At 36.7% G+C, this 21,421-nt stretch overlaps 1 protein-coding gene across 1 annotated transcript in view; it reads left to right on the top strand.

Moving 5' to 3' along the window:
* Positions 1–21,421, top strand: part of CUBN (cubilin) — a 259,483-nt gene that overhangs the window by 27,171 nt on the left and 210,891 nt on the right. The window contains exons 15-19 of the mRNA XM_044229270.1: positions 3,955–4,136; positions 5,896–6,058; positions 7,086–7,273; positions 19,879–20,023; positions 20,245–20,423. Of these exons, the coding sequence (XP_044085205.1) occupies positions 3,955–4,136; positions 5,896–6,058; positions 7,086–7,273; positions 19,879–20,023; positions 20,245–20,423 (857 nt within the window). The remainder of the gene's footprint in view (positions 1–3,954; positions 4,137–5,895; positions 6,059–7,085; positions 7,274–19,878; positions 20,024–20,244; positions 20,424–21,421) is intronic.

Genomic DNA, 21,421 nt, shown 5'->3' with positions numbered 1-21,421 from the left:
CCCTATTTTTCTCCAGTATTCAAATTAATTACCTGGTTTCCTAGCTTTCTCCAGAATGAACAATTACTTGTCATTCTTTTTATTTCATTTTGGTTTTAGTACCAAATATGAACTCATATTTTATCATAGTTGATGTATTATAATCTAGTCTAGACTTTTTCTATATTAAAATGTTCCATATTTGGCTAGTGGGAAAACTTTCAAGTTAGTTTCTGAGCCTCTTTGACCCTATTCTAGTTACCTTTGGAAACTTCCTTGCTTTCTGCTCTGAAAGATGTTCCAGGTTCTTCCTATGTATTTATTGTGTTGGGACAGGAACCAATTATTTCTCTGAAGACTTGTACTCCTCTAATGGGAAATGGGATTTAGATTCTATAATCTGGGTAATAGGAGTGGCTATTGCTACTAGGTTGAACAAAGTCTATACATCTTTCAGTAGAAGGAACTAGAAATTTTTTTAAAATGCTACTTTTTTTAAAAAATTGCTATTTTTTAAAAGATGTTATATATTTACTTGACAAACAGAGATCACAAGTAGGCAGAGAGGCAGGCAGAGAGAGAGGGGGAAGGAGGCTCCCCACCAAGCAGAGAGCCTGATGCGGGGCTCGATCCCAGGACCCCGAGATCATGACCTGAGCTGAAATTAGAGGCCCAACCCACTGAGCCACTCAGGTGCCTCTAAATATTACTATTTTTTAAGTAGACTCCATCCCCAGCATGGAGCCCAGTGTGGGGTTCAAACTCACAACCCCGAAATCAAGACCTGAGCTGAAATCAAGAGTCAGACACTCAATCAACTAAGCCACCCACCCAGGTGGCCCTATTTTTATTAGTTTTAAGGAAAAAGCATATCATGTATTATTCATGATCTTCTAATATATTTGCCTATTGAAATTAAAGGTTTTTAATTTTATATTTATACCTCTTCTCACTTTGAAAAATCCTGGTTCCTAGTGACATCAACATATTACCTGTGTACTTAATCCTATGGTATGAATTTTCAAAATAACAATATCAATATTATTACTAATAATATGATAGCTGAAAGCCATTTAGTATTCCTTGGCTATTCTTTTTGTACCTAATATATGTTGCACTCAAGCTCTGTATTCGAACTTTACAGTGTTTTAAAGCATCTTGGAATATTTCTCTTCTCCATCTTTAAACTGTGAGTTCAACAGTTATTTCATTTTGTTTGTGATTTTAAAGATTTCACTTTTTCAATTTTATTGAATTTTACTTTATAATTATGTAAAACATATTTGTATTTCCAAAGCCAAATCAAAATTCATAATAAATTTAGAGAAGTCTAACCTTCATCCCTGTCCCTTCTGTCTTGTTCCTTTCTTCTCCGAAAGGAAACAATTTTTATTAGTTTTTGATTTACCCTTCCATTTAAAAAATATAAGCTGATAATCACGTATGATCAAGTTTCCCCCCATTTAAAAAAAGTGGTAGCATATAATATGCACTGCTGCTAGTTTGCTTTTTCACTTGAAATATCCTAGAGACCACTCCATAATGGGATCATAGTGTGCATTACATGGATATCTCACTCACTGCCTATTCAGTCAGCCCTCCCTTGATGAACATTTAACTTGTTTCCAGTCTTTTGGAATTCCAAACTGTATTGCAACAGAATCCTTGGAAAGTTGTCTTATTGCATTTTTGCCAGTGTATCTTTGGAATAGATTTCTAAAAGTGTGATTACTTAGTCTAAAAATAAATGTCTGTATTTTTGCTAGACATTGCCATAATCTCTTCTGTAAGAGCTGTACTACCTTGTATTCCCATCAGCAATATACAAGAGTGCCTACTTCTCCATGTACCATGGATCATACTGATCATTTGTTTTCGGTATTCTGGATATGTATCATTCTGAGAGGCAAGAAATGGTATCTCAGCAAAGTTTTTATTTGTATGTCCCTTGTTATGAGTGAGACTGAACATCTTTTCCAAGTATAGAGGACTTTTGAATTTTTGCCAGTGAGCTCTTGATGTCTCTATTTTTTAGAAGCTCTTCATATATCAGAGATGTTAATTCTTTGTATTATGTATTGATTTTTTTTCACGGCACACCATTAACATTTTAGTTTGCTTATGATATTGTAATTTTTTATCCATATAATAATTTAACTACTAAATTTTGGGCAACTCCTCTTCCTCTGAGCAACTCAGGTGTTTTCTTATTAGGAACAGTGAGAATCATGTAACTAATTTGTTTCACTTTTTGCCTTGGCAGCGAGACTTGTCTAAGTAACTTGCATAGCTGTGTAAATCGTATATCATGCATATCAGAAATGTCATCTATTTTATTTTTTTCTAATTTATTTTCATTGCAGCCTAGACTCTTATTTATCATCTCTGTTTTTCAATTTTATAGTAGTATTTCTTTTTAAATTTTTTAATTTAAATTCTAGTTGGTGAGCATGCAGTGCAGTACTGATTTCTGGAGTAGAATTTAGTAATTCATCACTTACATACAACACCCAGGGCTCATCACAAGTGTCCTCCTTAATCCCCAACACCATCTATCCCATCCCCCACCCAACTCCCTCCATCAACCCTTAGTCCACTCTGTGTTGTTAGGAGTCTTATGGTTATTTTCCCTCTCTCTCCTTTTTTTTTCTCCCCTTTTTTCCCCTTTCCCATATGTTCATTTGTTTCCTTTATTAAATTCTATATGAGTGAAATCATTAGGTATTTATCTTTTTCTGACTGACTTATTTCAGTTAGCATAATACACCTAGTTCTAGCCACATCATCGCAAATGGCAAGATTTCATTCTTTTGGATGGCTGTGTAATATTCCATTGTTTATATATACCACATTTTCTTTATCCATTCATCAGTTGATGGACATTTGGGCTCTCTCCATAGTTTGGCTATTGTTGATAATGGTGCTGTAAACATCGGGGCATGTGCCTCTTCGAATCTGTATTTTTTTACCCTTTGGATAAATAACTAGTAATGCAATTGCTGTATTGTAGGATAGTTCTGTATTTAACTTTCTGTGGAACCTCCATATTATTCTCTAGAGTGGCTGTACCCATTTGCATTCCCACCAACAGTGCAAAAGGATTCCACTTTCTCTGAATCCTTACCAGCACCTGTTGTTTCTTGTGTAGTTAATTTTAGCCATTGGGACAGTTGTGAGGTGATATCTCGTTGTGGTTTTGAATAGTATTTTACTGATGATGAGTGATGTTGGATAGTATTTCATATAAGCCATCACAGAATCTTTGTTAAATAAATGTGAATATTAATAAAGAAAAGATTCCTTCAGTCACTGACATACAACTTTAGGGGGTTGGTGGGGGGGGTAATTAATGAAGTGGTAGTGGCGTGGGTTTCACAAAGCCTGGCCCCGCCTCTACCTCACTCCATTCCTGGTCAAGGCAAGTGGCTCAACCACCCATAGACATTTGATTTTATTCGCTTATAAAATGAAGAGTTTAATTATATTAGTGTTAAAAAATCTTCTCAAATGAAAATTACATAGCACTTGACTATTCTAATGTATAAAATAATCTGGTTTGTTGAATGACATGGGGTAATGGAAGTTCCAGAACTTTTCAAGAGTTAAGAAGAACTTTTTAAGAACCAGAACTTTTAAAAAGTTATACAGAAGTTCATCTCTTTCAAAGTGAAAAGAAGTGTCTATCATCTCATCCCTCTGACAGTTCAGCACTGTATTTTAAAATCATATCACCATGTGATAGCTGATAAGCACAGAGCGCAATGCAGGAGTGACTCATTCATTTATCAGCTAATATTCCTAGATTTATAACTGTATCAAACTGGAAAAATGAAAGCCTTGTTTAATTTATGAGGGCATCCCAAACAGCACACAATTGTTTCAACAAAGCTTGTCTTCTTGCAGTAAGGACTATGATAACTTTACATAAATTATAACTTGTATACAATATAAAGTTATTTTTTCCTCTTATTTTAGAGTGTGGAGGTGTACTGACGGGTACTTATGGTTCGATTAAATCTCCGGGATATCCTGGAAACTATCCTCCAGGAAGAGATTGTGTCTGGAAAGTGATAACCAGTCCTGGGCTCTTGATAACATTTACTTTTGGGACCTTGAGTCTGGAGCACCATGATGATTGCAGCAAAGATTATCTTGAGGTAAACAATCATATTTGGATAGAACATATCTTGACCTGATTGGAACTCCGGGAAGTATGGTTTAGTGATACTGTGGATGACTATAATTTTCTGGCAGTAGTTAGATATATTCTTCAATAGGCAGCTGATGTCTTAAGTCTTGTTAATTCCTTATTCTTAATTGTGTCAGCTTGTTGGTTCTTCTGGGTTTTGTTTGAATCTGGGAAACAGATTACTGTTCTATGTCATTTCCTGGAGCCCAGTCCCCTAAGGAGGGAATGGAAGAATTAACAAAAGAAACAGTAATGGTTATCTTTTCCAATGCAGAATCAAGACTTCAGTTGTCTAGGGTAATTGACCCATTATTTCACAAGCTAACTATAGCGCTCTGTGAAGAAAAATAATAGCAATTGTGTTGAAATTGATTGCTAGTGGGTGAGCTTAGAATATATTGATAACTGTCATTGGGAGAAGAGAAGTCTGTCTGTGCCCCTCCTGCTTAACATTAGTAAAAGATTAAAATACAGAAGAAGAAGAAAAAAAAAAAAGGCCGCGAGCTTATGGGTATATCAGAAATGCTGCTCTGCATTTGTAGATTGAAAAGATCATTGAGAAGATTGAGTTCCTATATTGCTCCTGTCTTGTTTGTCTCCATAAATCTTAGTAGTCCTTGCCGTAGTGATAAAAGACAATATGCTTTTCTAAGTCCATTAGAGAAGAATGGAGTGCTAGGGAATTATTCATAAAGGATGGAAAGGTGCGGCTGTCAAACAGGGATCTCCACAAGTTAAAGTCATTAGTAATTTAGCAGTTGTAATGGATTTGAAACCCTTGGGAGTGACTGGAAAAATCTACCTCTTCCTGAAAATTTTCAGCAACATAATGTTTTAAATGTTAACGGTAGCATGGATTTCCATCAAATTAAAGTTCGAGGTTGTTTTTTTTTTTTTTCCCACTCCCACATTAATTCCTGGATATACGTGTAATAGAAAGTTATCAATCATTCTGATAATATTGAAATGCCTTTCATTTCTCAACGATATTTTGAGGAAGTAGTTAAATATAGGAATAAAATACTGCTATCCCAGAACTTTGCTGCTGATAGAAAAAGTAATTTGAGTGGACCAAATTGGCCATGTTAAAATAGCACTGATGTTTGGTGTTCTAGGTAGTACAGAACTTTCAGTTACAACTGAATTATAGAGGGGTTAACATGATTATTTAAGAGATTAAAAACCAACAATTAAAAAGGATTTCTTAGGTCATATTGTCATTATCACAGTACTCAGTTACTATTAGGATTGCACTTCTAAAACACATTAAACTGTCTCTATGTTGCGTCAACCTGACTTCACTTCTCTCTACCTCTGACCCTTCCGAATACCTAGACCAAGTTGTGAATCAGTCGACACTCTTGGTATTCTTTCTTCCATCTTCTTTGCATATATTTATTTCCTCCTTCTTAGTTACTAGGAATTTATCATTACAAAACCAACATCTAGGGGGAAAAAACTAAGGAAAGAAAACATTGAGAAAGGTTCATGAGAAAATTTCAAATTATACGTCTAGGCTTGGACAGAGATAAGGTATTAAGAATGGTGGGAGGAGGAGACTTCCCTTTCGTGAACCCCAACTGAGTACTGGGTATCTATGTGATGGGAGAGCCTCTGAGAGCCATCAGTTTCCAATCACAGCTTTTTTGAAGTCAATGTACAAAATGACTGGGGTTTGTCAAAATCTGACCATTTTGTGCTTAGTTATTCTTTTGTTTTGTTTTTAGATTCGAGATGGTCCTTTGTATCAGGACCCTGTTCTTGGGAAGTTCTGTACCACTTTCTCTGTCCCACCACTCCAGACTACAGGTCCCTTTGCCAGAATTCATTTTCATTCTGACAACCAGATTAATAACCAAGGCTTCCATGTCACCTACTTAACATCACCCGGTAAGTAACCTGATCATTGAGAAAGCATATGAACGTGAAGGACAGTGCCATTTTTTATGCTTAGAGCTTGTATTGATACCTTAAAACAAACCAACAAACCAATGACAAACAATAAGATACTCTAAGATTTTTACTTTAGGGCTTTTATTTTTAAATATATCATTGAGCCCTGATGAGAATTCACAGAAAAAACAACTTTCAGGTTTCAATATCAGGAAAAGTAACCATGAACATCTTTTCACAGGCCCCCTTTCTTCATTTGCCCTGGCTTCAGGCTGAATCTAGAGCCAACCTTCTGTAGACTGTGGAGTCTCTACCCACTTTTGTGCATGTCAACTTTCCCTTGAGCACACCCTGCTGTTCGATATTCATTATTCCTTCAATTATATTCCTTTTTCTAGTCCTATATTTTATTTTGTAACATATATTTTATAAGCTACCCCAAATCTTTTTGGAATGAAGGAGAGCCTAAATGTATTTAGGCTACATTCTAAATGTAGAAGAGGATGTTAGATGGGAAGTTAGATCACACATGTCTGGATCTATTTCTTTAGGCACTACATGGATGTCTGACAAACACACGTCAAACTGAAAATATGACTAGAGGCATAGCCCTAATGTCTTTATTCACAGGGTGAATAAAATGGATGTATGATTGTGTGTGCATGTGTGTCAATTTTTTTTTTCCAATTTATTTATTTTCAGAAAAACAGTATTCATTATTTTTTCACCACACCCAGTGCTCCATGCAAGCTGTGCCCTCTATAATACCCACCACCTGGTACCCCAACCTCCCATCCCCCCGCCACTTCAAACCCCTCAGATTGTTTTTCAGAGTCCATAGTCTCTCATGGTTCATCTCCCCTTCCAATTTACCCAAAAGCACATACCCTCCACAATGTCCATAACCCTACCCCCCTTCTCCCAACCCCCCTCCCATGTGTGTCAATTTTTAAAGATTGTTTCTAATGCCTGATGGTCACAGGAATGGCCACTCACAGGACCTTATCTTCCCTGTGCACTTTAGCGGATCTGCATTGTGGAGGAAACTACACAGACCCAGAGGGTCTTCTGTCTTCTGACTTGTCTGGACCTTTCACTCACAGCAGACAGTGCATCTACATTATAACGCAGCCTGTGGGAGAACAAATACAGATCAACTTCACCCATGTGGAGCTAGAAGGCCAGAGTGTCTGTTCCCTGAGTTACATGGAGGTAACTTTGACTTGTCCATGGCCCTTTCATGACGTTAATCAACATTTTTGTATTCTATAGTGTAGTGGTTGTACGGCCAGCAGTGTGTGGATTCCCTGGGAGATCTGGATGTTAGAAATCCAGTTCTGTCCCTTATCCCAGACATACTGCATCAGAACCTCTATGGAGATGCTCAGCAATCTGTGTTTTAACAAGCTCTTGGCCTCTTCCGGGTCATTCTGACACAGGCTAGAGTCTGAGAACAACTGTTCTAGAGAGTATGAAAGAATCTGCCAAAAATAGATCTATAGATGGTGAAACAGGAGTTTGGTAATGAAATAGCAAAGGACAAAAATGAAAGCTGAGACTAGGAACTCATAATAATGCCTAATTACAAGCTATGAAACTGATCCTTAATAACTGAGGTGAATGCAAATAGGAAAGACTAATGAGATTTACTAATAAGACATAGTTTTCATAGACTGTCCAGGAAACTCATCCCAGAAAAGTAAAAGGATTTACCCAAGTGAACTAGCTATTTGGTGGCAGAGAATTAAGGTAAAGCATTGGGTGACCCTTGTTTCAGAGTGTAGGTTTTTTCCTTTCATTAGGCCTGCATGCTCTCTTTCAAAAAACTTTAACTCTGATTTAAGTGTGTGTAATGATTGTAATGTGAAGAATATCTGAAACAAAAAGGCACTTTTGTTTGCCTGGCCTGGTATTTCCTTTGCTTAATTATTGGTCAAGCCACAAATTAGAGTATTGAGAAAAAGAGACAAAACAGTATTTGTTGGGTACAATCATTTTACATAAACTCAGAGAGGCATTGGTGATTTTGTTTGCTCATGTGTTAGACCCAATTTATTTTTCCAGGAAAAACCTATGTAACCTCTTGCCCTCTTCCCTCCTTGATGCGTATAGTAGAGAAACAAAGAATTTTAGTGTAAGAGTTGGACTTAGGTGTAATATGAAGTACATTGAGCCTGGTGCCACAGTGATAGTTATTAATATTTAGTTTAGTTCAGACACACATTACCTTGGTTTCAAGTGTACAACATTGTGATTCAACATTTATATACATTGCAAAATGATCGCCACATTAAGTGTATTTACTGATATGTGTCCATACAAAGTAACAGTTTTTTTCTTGTGATGAGAACTTCTAAGATTTACTTTTATAGAAACTTTTAAATTTGCAATACAAATTTTTTCACAGCAAAACTGGAAATGTGTTCCAGTCTGCTGTCTATGCAGTACCCTGGGAGTGGTAGCCTGCCAAGAACGTTAGGATGCAGGTTTAATCCCCCTTGGCCACATGAACCAGATGCTCACAGGGCATTCTTTGTATGGACTGTGTTGGCTGGCTGGCTTTGGTGGTACCACTGTAAAGCAGCATGCAGGGGTGGGGCATTCACTAGGCTGTCACTGGCAAGGTTAAGGTGGAGTGGCACATGGGGAGTAGGGTACTCTCCCAGCTGGTGGGCTGCAGTGTAGTAGTGGTACATGGAGAGGGGCACTTGCTTGGCTGGCTTAGATGGGGTCATGGAGTACAGAATATAAAGGCTGGGTATGCCTACCAACACTAGTGGGTTAGAGGGAGAATGCCAAAAATGGTACCTACCAGTGTCTCCATCCCCAGAGGGAATCTCTATAGATGAATCTCTGCCTCTCCTTCCCATTTTGGTGTGGCGCTTTTATCCTTTGTTGTGGAGAAGCTTATTCAGGTAGTTTTCAGTTCTTTATCAGAAGGAATTTTTCTACATGTAGCTGGAGATTTGTTGTGTTCATAGGAAGAGGTGAGTTCAGGATCTTGCTATACTGCCATCTTGAACTGCCTCTCTGGATTTAGCAACATATTTTTTTAATCCAGAGATTGTTTTCTCAGAGGGTGATGTAAACGTGTATATTCATTCAGTTTATGTTTTCCAGAATATTCCATAAAATATATTAAAGTTTTACACTACGGAACAATTTCAGATATTTTTATGTAAATAAAAATTAAATTTCCACCATCTGTTTTTTAACTTTAAGGATAGAAGAAAATAGCTCACACTTAGAGAGTACTTACTATGCACCAGGTGCTATTCTAAGACTTTAAAGTACTGTAATTAAGTAGATAATGATTATTGTCTTTCTACTCTCTGTTGGATGTGGTACCATCTTTGACATGAGTTAATTCATTGAATCCTCACAAAAACCATTATTATTCCTATTTGAAATGAGGAAACTGAGGCCCAGAGAAATTGTCTCTTGCTCATGGTTACATGTTTGGGGAGTAGGAGAGCTGGAAATTGAATTAGTTCCAGTTGTACTGTTCTCTGATAAGAACAGAGACACAGTTGTGTAGCTATGACTGCAAAAGGTGGCTCACCTTCCACAGGAGAGAAGCCCTTGTGAGTTTCCCAATTCCATATCTGGCTCCCTGGTCACAGGACCATAACATGGAACCATGCACAATGCTTTTCTGAGACAGGTAACACTAACTCTAATTTGTAGGGAAATCTGCATACCTTTGTATTAGGTACTATGTAGGGTTCTTATGGCTCTAAGGTGTCACCAAAGCATCTGGAATGATTTACCCTCTTTGTCCTTGCACTATGTTCTAATTGAATTTCAGTAAGAAGTTATATGAACTCCAAATCATTATGAAAAGTTATTAAAAAAATAAAGCATTGGAACATTTAATTTTGTAAAACAGAATAGGAGAATAGTATGTGGCCAGAATGGGATTAGAGTTAATTTTTCTAAGTGCTTATTTTTGCCCAGTTATTTGATGACTGTATAACCTTGAACAATTTTTTATCTGGATGCTTCAGTGCCTTCTTCTACAAGATACCCTACCTATTCCTTCAAACTTCGTGAATATAAATCAAGACAGTGAATGATAAAAGAAGCTTAAAGTATTAAAATATTATAAAAATGCAAGGTTTTCCTAGGCCAGATTTCCAACTCCTGCCTTGAACTTATCAGTTCAGATAGAGCTGGTAAGACCCTTTCATGGTTGGCCATTGAAGTATTGACATTCTGATGTGCACACACACCCATAAAGTCTTGATTAAATTTCCCTCAGAGGTTGTTGATGGAGACAATATAAGAGCACTATTAGAAGGACAGGACATGTATCGTGATTTGAATAATTGAAAAGATTTTCTCTTATGTCCTTGACCATCCTAAAGGAATACAATTGATTTGTAGAATTTTAGTACCAGCAAGGTCCTGAGAGGTCATCTAATTTAAATCCTTAATTTTACAAATGAGGAAATTGAGGTCACAAAGACCAAACTCTAGTTATTGTCAGAATAGGATTTAGATGTACCTATGTGGGATGCTAGATAGACATATGCTGACTTCTACCAATTTCCTGCCAATACTTCATATCTATCTATTGGGATAATCTGTAAACTGAGCCCCCCCCTTTTTTTCTAAGTATATCTACTTCTTTTCATGTCCTTCAGACAGTGGGCATGGAAGAAAGTGATTCTGGAACCAAATTCAAATGGCATTATTATGACTCAAAATACTGCTCTCTGAAATGGTGATTTCATTTTTAAAAGGTATACCTAAAAAGTGAATATTTAAGTAAAGGAATAAAAAAAAGAGTAATGGTACTTCAGATACACTGGTGGTTTAGAAAGCAGATGGCTTTTGCCATTTATTAACTCTATTTATAAGAGAGAAAAGACCACCCAAAATTTTAGAAAGAGTGAAAAGTGAGAGAGGGAATTCTAGAGAGATCTGGGAGAATAATAACAAGAAATTTTCTTTTGAATGAATATATGCATTTCTAAAAATCCTACATCTTCTAATTATGTGGTTCCAGTTGTCTTGTTCCATGCAAATCTATCCTTTAAATGGAGATATTTAAATACAGATACTATTGCCTACTATATCTTTTTCATGTGTCGTATGTTTTTGAAAGATTTTTTGCTCAGTAAGAGAGCTCTGTAAATATTTTATTTGAGAATAAAATTTAACTACGGAAGATAATAAATGTGGTATTGCTCAGATCCAGTGTAGCATATCTATATTTTTCTTTTTATATTAAGAAGCACACATTTATGCATTAATTCTTGGATTTATATATCTCTTTCAACTAAACTTCTGCTTCTAGAAACACACATTGCCCATGGGTGATGTAATGTGGCCAGTAACAAAAGAATGAGTATATCAAGAACAGATCAACTGTTAGTTCATCTGTTTTTGTCTAAGAGAGCTTTTAAATTGTATAGAACAAATCAATGAATGGTACAGAAGCATCTTTCCAGAATAAAAAGCAGCACCTCTCATTAATATTTCATAAGTGATTTAAGCCCTCAGAACTCTAAGTGAAGGACACATAAAGAAGTAATGAAAGTTTAATTTTTAATCCCAGAGAATCCAAGTAGTAGGCTGAATAGTAATTTTAGAAGTCTATATGATGCTAAGGCCAGGGCTTGAAATGAGATGTAGAAAGAAATGAATAGAATCTTCTTGACCAATTCTGAATCATCTGACCTCTTCCTGCTAAGGCTTCTGGTAAGTGGAAAGGGAACCTCATAAGAGAGACTAATAAGGGAAGGGCAAGGAGAAGTGCCTTCTGGGGAAATAGGAGAGCTTCTGGGGAAGTTGTTCCTTCTTAGAAGGAGAAAGCAAACAAAAATAAATGGCATAGAAGAGTAAGCTACGTTAAATTTGGTGTCTGAAATATGGGGAATGTGTACTACTCTGTGTCATTGAATGACAGATGACTTCTTGCTAATCCAAGCAAATTCACAGAGCAGAAATTACACACCTATCTCTTTACAATGTAAGGAAACTAGAAGTCATTAATAAAAAATGTTTAATATCCAAATACTTGGAAATTTATAAACTCTCTCCTAAATAGTTACTGGGTTCATGAAGGAAATAGAAAATGAAATGAAAGACAATGTAGAAAATAACAAAGAGGAAATGCTAGATAGATATCAAAATCTATGAGACATGATGAAACTCAACTTCCAGGTAAAATCTTCAAAATTTTAAAGAAGGAACAAAAAATTGGAAACATAGGAGAGGATGACAAGCTGAAACACTGGAGATCTATCTTCCCTCTGAACCTTTTATATGAACCTTTTAACCTCCCTCTCCTTTTCCTGGTACTCCTTACCCCAGCCCTCCCAGCTGGTCTTGCACAGCATTCCTACATCTCCACACATCTTTAGATATAATCAAATTCACAAAAGATTCCCTTTTGCTTTTCTTAGACATTGATGCTATTCAGCTCCAGCCTTGGAATGGTTGAGGGAGGGCTATGACTTTTGATCTGCTTGAATATATATTTGTTATCCTCAAAGGGACATGCTAGTTAAAGTCTCATGGCTGGGACTCACTAAATAGTTCTTAAGAATAAAATTCAAATGGCAGAGAAAGAATAAGACCTCTGACAACTGAAACTGGAATGTTAATTGCAGCAAACATACCAGTGGAGGCTGAGGATTATTTCCAGTTAGGCACATGTTGACATTAATTTTAGTTCAGAGAAATATCTTTCAGAGATGACCAGAAAAGGGGGCAATGGAGTGATGTTCAATAGTTTGCATTCTTCAGCATATTGGATCTGGAGTTTTGGCAGAGGTTAGAAACACTTGGTTAGTTTCTTAGCTCTGTTGTCAACACAGTCTTTCCACAATTCCTTGGCCATCCTGATCTTTTGTAATGGAGTGGCAAAATATGCCATTGCTCAGGTGAAATAATTCTATTGGTTGGTGTAGTGGGAGCCTGGGAAAAGACTGCGATGGTAGCCCCACCTCGTTATGGAGGTGTGAGAGATTTACAGAACAGATCCTTGCTCTGTGTAAAGAAGCTGCATGCTCGGGGGGAGACTACAAACCCAATGGGACAAGTGAGCTGCAGGGGCTATAGGGAAGGGCATTTACCAAGAGTGCCACAAGCTATTCAGAGGAATCAAGAGGATGGCCAGTTCTCTCTGCTAGAAACACAACACTGCAGGGAAACACTGAAGGGCTTCAACTCTCTCTTGAATCAAGGGCAAGATATTTTACACCAGTGGGCATCAGATTCCCTAGTCTGTAATAGGAATAGTAGTATTAGACTTCTCAAAAGAATTAAAAGGGGTCATCCATTTGTTTGTCTATTTATTCTCTAAGTATTTATTGAACAACTTAGATGCCAGTCACTATGTTAGGGGTTGGGTGTGTAAAATAGACAGATGTTAAACAAACAAGCAATGCAACTGTGTTGGGAAATGCATTTTGAAGGAAAGAAAGAATCCTGAGTAAGAAAATAACAGGGCTAATGACGTTAGTTGAATGGTCAGAGGTAGCTCCCCCAACGACAACACAATGGGTCTGAGAATTAGAAGGAGTTAGCAATGCAAAGAGTCAAGAGAAGGTGGATTTCAACTGGAAGTGCTAATATAGGAGATGAATTGAGAAAAAAAAAATCTCGACAAACTCAAAGAATTGTGAAGAGCCTAGTGTGGCTGGAATCGCAAAGGAGAGAAAGAAACAAACAAGATTTAGGCAGGAGCTAGACCTTGTAAAGTCTTTGTAGATGGACATGAAGAACCCAGATATACTCAGTGCAAAGGGGAACAATTAGAATGTTCTGAGCACAGAGCCCAGAGCACCAGTCATTGGTTACTGAAGGTTAACTTGAGGTTGATTCTGACAGTGATGCTGGGGAGAAGAGAAAGGGAGGAGAGGGTAGCATGATGGAGTCTGCCATCGTGTAGGTTCACACTTCTCGGTAAAACCAGACAAGGATTCCTGATTTTGGAAAAGCAGATTTTTAAAAGTATTGGATAAACTATAAGTTTACTGATAGAGATATCAGTAGAGGCACTGTTTCGTGAGGCATAAAGCGCTTTAAAAATTTATCTCTGAAATCATTAAACATAATGCCAAACACATAAGGAAATAATATAAAAAGTTTTAGAAGATTTTATTTATTTGTTTATTGAGAGAGAGAGAGAGAGAGCCAGCCTAACCAGAGGGAAGGGCAAAGGGAAAGGGAGAGAAAGAATCTCAAGCAGACTCTGGCTCAGTGAGGAGCCCGACGAGGGGCTCCATCTCACAACCCTGAGATCATGACCTGAGCTGAAATCAGGAGTTGGGTGCTCAACCGACCGGCCACCCAGGAGCCCCAAGGAAATGTTTTTTAATCCCTGTGTGGCTTCTCTCGTTTCTTACCTTCACTGTTTATTGTCTTAATTGAAGTGGGGCCACATCCCCCTCCTATGTATCCAAATTAACCCAAGACTAGTCTGCAGGATTAAGTCTTTATTTTGCTCAGGGGTATTTCCACCTGAAGGTCACATCAGAGGAAGCTGCACGTTAAACATTGCTGTGTGGGAGGCTTCTGTCTTCAGCTCTTGGTTGGACCAGACCCATGGTCTAGCATATTTGGTTTGCTTTGAATTAAAGTTTAATACTTTAAATAGATTTTTGGAATTGTTATATAAAAACAAATCTGGATACATAGCAGATACAAACAAACGAGCACATGCATTAAGATGGGGCTTTGGGACCTGATCCATTCCAGATGTTAAAGCTTACCGCTGACTAGGCTCTAGAGCTCACACTTAAATTTCATATGAACTGTGTTTTTCTGGCCTTGTTTATTTTAACTTTCTCTACAGGAAATCGTTCCTTTGTAAGAATTCTGTTTTTGTTGTTGTCTTAATGAAGAGTATATCTTCAAGAACTTCAGTCTGATTAATGCAAAAGTCAGAAGCCATCTGGGCTGTTCCACAGGCTAATGATCATGGGCTACAGGCTATCTATTGCTTCTCTGGGCCTGAAACAACCAGTGTTAGATGGATAGAGACACTGGAATTTTGAAGTAGCCCTGGTCATTTCTTTGCAAATGTGATCCAGTATAAAGAACGAACTTGATGTCATGCCTCTATAAGTGACTATGTTATGGCTTCACCTGACTTGTTAAGAAAAAATCCTTGTTAATATAAACCAGGTTTAAATACAAATCATCTCATGTAGTAGGTTATACTATAATAACAAACAGTCAACAGCAACACAACAAATCAAAAACAATAACAAAAAAATGTCTGTGGCTTACAACAGTATACATTTATTCTTTGCCCATGTAAACATGTTGGTTTGGGGGTCGCTGGCAGTTCTGCTGATCTGCTCACCCTATCCCATCTGTCCCTGTGACCCAGGCTCTTGACTTTCTAAGAAAAGAAAGGAGAAGATAGTTGACTCCTTCAGTGACTCCCAAAGCTTCTTCCTGGAGATGGCATATCACTTCCACTCACATTGTGTTGGGTAAAGCAAACCATACGGCCAAGCTCAGTCAATGGGAGGAATAAGTTTTAATTCTTCGTGGGGTGGCATTGTAAGTCACATGGCAATGAGCTGAGATGTTAGATCCCATGACGTAAATAATTAGGAAAAATAATACACTCTATCCTAGTGCCTATGCACAAAAGAAAAAGGGGTTGTTGTTGTTGTTGTTATTGCTGCTGTTGTGGGGAGGTACAAATTCACGAGTCCTACATATTGAATGTAGAGTGGGCTGCAACAATATCTGAGACACCTTAGAGCATTTGATGAACTTTATTTGTCTCTTTCAGAGGATCTGTGGTTAAGGTATTGTCATGTCCAGGATCCAGAGAGAATACAGGCTTTCAGATTTAATAAGCTTTCATTTCCACAGAGACAGAGAAACGCCGCCAAAATCAATTGTACCTTCTAGGTTTAGGGCCCTTGAGCCCTATAAGTTCCTCTTAAAACATTTGGACTGCAGCTGCCTTTCTCCTTGCTAAAATCCTTGAATTTCATTAGTGAGGCCCTGGGGAATGGCCCACTTTAGCTTACTCTGATGCTATTTGGCTGTTTTTCTTCCTTCTTGTCATCTTCTAATGGGCAAAATATAAGAGACTACAGTCTTAGCAGAAGAGAGTGGAGCCCTGGAGGTTGAGAGAGAGTGGGGTGGTATCTTACTCTGTGTTTCCTGCTTCCTGGTTTCCAAGAACTAGTAGGTTTGTCTCGCTAACAAAAATTGAACCATCATGCCATGCCTTAAAATTAATGAATCAACAAGCGTTTGTCAAATACCTATTTGCGACGTTCCATGTTAGATGCTAAAGGCACAGCAGACATTTTCCTTCAAAGATTCGCCGTTTGGTTAGAGAAATATTTAGCGTAACTTTAAGGCAATATGTGAAATTCGTGTTACAGCTCTCCGAAAGAAACCAGTTTGGTATGAGTCAGTGGGGGGGGCGTGTGATTTTTGAGGTCTGTGTAAGATGCGATCATACGGCTGCACCCTAATATATTTAATCACTCTCCTATTATTAGACACTTGGAATATTTTCAGTTCTTATAATTATAGATCAACTTTGATGTGAATCCTTGTGTGTCTCTGTCTGTATCTCGAATGATTTCCCTATGATAGAGTGTTAGGAGTGAAAATACTGGGTCCAAAACTGAACATTTTGAAGATTCCTGATGCACACTGTCAAATTATTTCCCAGAAATTTATATACGCTTCTACCAGTTGTGGGTTGGAAATGTGTTACCACGTCCGTGCTGGCTTTGAGTATCAGAACTTTAAAAATCTTCCCTTTATTGCCCATTTCCCTTAGCCTGGATAGATAATCCTTCAAGGCTCAACTTAAAGGTTATTTCCACTGAAAAATATCCCATAATCGCCTGTTTGAGTTGAGGGTTTTGGGGTGAAGTCAGTTTCCTTTAAGGCCTTCTTTTTATCACCGTTTCTCTATTCTGAAATGAAATTCTTAAGATGATATAACCTCAATGCACATATAATATAAAAAATATATTTGAGAATATAAGATTTAGGAGAAATGAAGTAAAAAATGTACATATTTACTTATTACATTATGTTATAAGCCCAGGCAAGCTAGACTTGAAGAAAAAATGAGGGCTTAGTCTATTTTCTCTTTGAGTCACTGTGAATGCCACAGTACAAACCCAGGTTGACGTGGCTGTGTAGGTTGGTGACAAATTTTCTGAAATGGTTACAAACACTTGTCAGATTTCCAGGAAAAATCTTAAACTTAAAACTTAAAAAAAAAATTCCTTTGATTTATACTCTACTTATAATCTTGGAAAATCCAGTGTGTATTAAAATTGGGCAAAAATATTTTAGATTCGGTCTATAAAATAGAGCTAGATTTTACACTTAGTAATAGAACTGTCCCTTATATGAGTCTCACACAGGATATAAGGGAAATTTTGTGTGTGACTATCTCACATTTCAGGGTATTTAGTGTCTCTGGTCCCCAGGCACTAAATGCCAATAGTGCCTAACCACTACTGCGTTAGTTGATTAAAACGAAAACAAAAAATATTTTCAGAGATTTCCAAAATGTCCAGTTGTGGGGTGCCTAGGTGACTCAGTCAGTTAAGTGCCTGCCTTTAGCTCAGGTCATGATCTCTGGGTTCTGGGATCAAGCCCTGTATTGGACTCCCTGCCGTGCCAGGAGCCGGCTTGCTCCCCCAGCTTGTGTGCTCTCTCTCTCAAATAAATAAATATAATCTAAAAAAAAAAATGTGTAGTTGTGACACTTATTGAGAACCATTCTCTTAAGTAATAATATACTGTATTCATGGAATCATTCCTGATTTTGTGAGAAACCTCTAGCGTTTCACCTTTCAAAGTGTCAAGAATTTCAATAGCTATTCTTTAGTTCACATTTTTTTATTATTAGGCATTTTTCTGAGGAATTCACAGTATTGTTTCATCTATTTGCTTAACAACCCCATGAGCCAGGCTTAGATTTAATAATTTGTTTGTAAGTGCAGGGGCTCTGGCCAGGTCTGTGTGACTCCATGGACTGCACTCATGGTCCTTATAAGACATTGACTATTGATTTAAAGCAGGTGGTCCTTATTGTATGAAGGAAATTTTCTTTTGCTCCCAACTTTCTAAGAGTTTTGCTTTTAGTAAAAAGGAATAAAAAGGAATGCTGGCAATTTTTTTTAAACATCTACAGAAATGCATGGTTTATCTTATTGGATCCATTGATGGATATAATTTATAATTCATAATTTTAAATACATTTGCATTATTTAAATTCTCATATTTCATTGGTTCATAAGCCTAATGTTGAAGTAAATTTGTTCTTTTAGACCTGTGTTTAAGATTTTTGTATCTATCCAAATAGGTGAAAACAATCCATAGTTTCATTTGTATTAACTATGTTGGAATTTAGTAAGAGAGTTCTGAGAAAAATTTGTTGGAGATTCTTCCATGTTTCAGGGTGCCTTAGAACAAATTATCTATGGCAATCACTTGTTCCATAAAATTTTGAGATAATTGGGACACCCGGGTGGCAGAGTTGGTTAGGTGTCAGACTCTTGATGTCTGCTCAGGTCATGATCTCAGGGTCACGAGACTGAGCTCTGTGTCAGGCTCCATGCTCAACATGGAGTCTGCTTGAGACTCTCTCATTCTCCCTCTGCCCCTCTTCCTACTTGTGCATGAGTCTCTCTCTCTCTCTCTTTCTCTCTAAGTACAATCTTAAAAGAAAGTTTGAAACAATTGATGAGATAGAGCATTTTCTGGGAGTTTTGGAGGGGTAGGGAGTAATTTGATAATGTTTTCAATTTTATCCAGGGTTTATTATCTATTCAGATTTTATTTTCTTTCTCTTTGAGATAATTTTAGTAATTTATATTTTTTCTGGAAAATAACCATTTCAAACCTTCAGCTGTATTAGCATAGCACTGTACAAAGCATTATCATTCATATGAAATGAATGTATCAGTATCTGGGTATTTATAGCATGTTTCTCATTTTTGGTTTGTATCTCTGTGTTATCTTTTTTTTTTTTTTTTTTAGTTTTCTCTTTATTTTCCTTTATCTTTATTGACAAAGATATATCTTAAATATCCCTGTCCCCCAACTTACTCCCAAAAAACAATTCTTGAATGTATTCTTGAAATTAACATTATTTTGTATTTTATTTATTAGGTTTTACTTTTAGTTTTACTTTATTATCCCTCATTTTAATATTTTTCCAATTTTTTTTAAACGATTTTATTTATTTATTTGACGGAGAGAGATCACAAGTAGGCAGAGAGGCAGGCGGAAAGAGAGAGGGAAGCAAGCTCCCCACCAAGCAGAGAGCCCAATGTGGGACTCGATCCCAGGACCCTGAGATCATGACCTGAGCCGAAGGCAGCGGCTTAACCACTGAGCCACCCAGGTGCCCCCATATTTTTCCAATTTTTTAAGTTGACTCTTTAAATTCTCTTTGTTATCTACTGTTCTGTCTCTCAATAATAAAAGCAGTTTAGTCTATGGCTTCCTTTGATTACAGATTTGACTAAAACTTGCTTATTTTGATATATCATCTTCTCATATTTTGCTGTTTTCTAAATAATCCAAAATTATAAATTTATCTCCCTGTTCACATTGTAGAAGTTATTAGGAGAAAGTGTTAAATATTCTTATGCTTTTGGATCTTATTTGGCTTAAGATTTTGTTATCAATATTTAGTGTTCTTTTATTGTGCTGAATATGTAACCCAATATTATGTAACCCATATGTAACCCAAAGTAGGTTAACTTATTCTGAATCTGCCATTTTTTCATCTCCAAATAATCAACCATTGCCAAAGTAATTTTGTGGATGATCTATTTTGTTTTTCTATTTAGGTTCGAGATGATCAAACCTTGCTTGGAAAAGTCTGCGGCAGTGAAACCCTCTCTCACATGAAATCCATTACTAATAGTATCTGGATCAGGCTTAAAATAGATACTTCTGTTGTAAGAGCCAGTTTCAGAGCTGTTTATCAAGTTGGTAAGAAAATTTATGCCTCAGTTTTTAAGTTTCTAATTTGTCTGTAACATTTTAATTTCTTGAAATAACTTAGTAATTTTATGTCTTTGAATGGCGAGGAAAAAATTCTAAGAGTAATATCTCAGTCCTTTATATTCCTATGCAGAACTAAACCTTGCAATAAAAGTGAAGGCAAGAATCATTTATCTAAACAAACGCTACTATCATTTTCATGTTTACAGCGTGTGGAGGAGAATTAACCGGAGAAGGGTTCATTCGCTCACCTTTTCATCCTAACGTGTATCCGGCAGAAAAGATCTGCAGGTGGACCATCCGCCAGCCCCAAAGCCAAGTAGTTATTTTCAATTTCACTGCCTTTGAAATTGGAAATTCTGCCCACTGTGATAGAGATTATATTGAGGTAAGAGTAAAACACCTTTGAATACTTGTATTGGGTTGAATGTTATTGAAAATATGATGTCACAGTATCCTTGGATCAGCTACAGGAAACAAAACTGTTTGTAAAGAGGAATATACCCCATGACTAAGTGGGATTTATCTCCAGAGATGCAATGTTGGTATATATATTACAAAATCAGCTAATATAAAATAAAATAAAGGAAAAAATCTTCCACATGATTACCTCAGTAGATGCAGAATAAGCATGTTGCCAAAATCCAGTGTCTTTTCATGATAAAAATGCTCAACAACAAACTAGAAATAGAAGGGAACTTCTTTAATTTGAAAATGGGCATCTATAAAAAGTCCACAATTAATATATTTACTGATGAAATACTAAATCTTTTGCCCTTATCATTAGTAAAAAGATGTCTGTTCTTACCACTTCTATTCAACATTATATTGGAGATTTTAACTCGGGCAATTAAGCGAGGAAAGGAAAGAAAATGCATTCAGAATGAAAAGGAAGAAGTAAAACTATCTCTCTTCGCAGATAACATGATCTTATATATAGAAAATCATAAGGAACCCATACATACATACATACATATATACAATTAGAAGCAATACACACACACCAACATATTCAGCAAATTGCATGATACAAGATTAACATATGAAAGCCATTTCTTTTTCTACACACTAGCGGTGAACAATTTGAAAATGAAAACAGGGAGGCAGTGCCCTTTACAATAGCATAAAAAGGAATAAATATTGAAAAATGCATCTTTAAAAAGATGTATAAAACGTATAGTCTTAAAGCATTATTTAATGAGATTAAGGATCTAAATAAGTGGAAAGACATCCCATGTTTATGTATTAGAAGACTTAAATGTTGTTCAGTTGGCAGTACTCCCCAAACATATCTGAAGATTCCATTTAATCCCTATCAAAATCCCAGCTGGCATGTTCTGCAGAAATTCACAAGCTGATTGCAAAATTCATCTAGAAATGATGGAA

This window comes from Neovison vison, chromosome 12 (assembly GCF_020171115.1).
Source record: "Neovison vison isolate M4711 chromosome 12, ASM_NN_V1, whole genome shotgun sequence".
Taxonomy (NCBI): Eukaryota; Metazoa; Chordata; class Mammalia; order Carnivora; family Mustelidae; genus Neogale; species Neogale vison.
The sequence above is the reverse complement of the archived record's forward strand: the minus strand, read 5'-3'. Positions and strand labels throughout refer to the sequence as shown.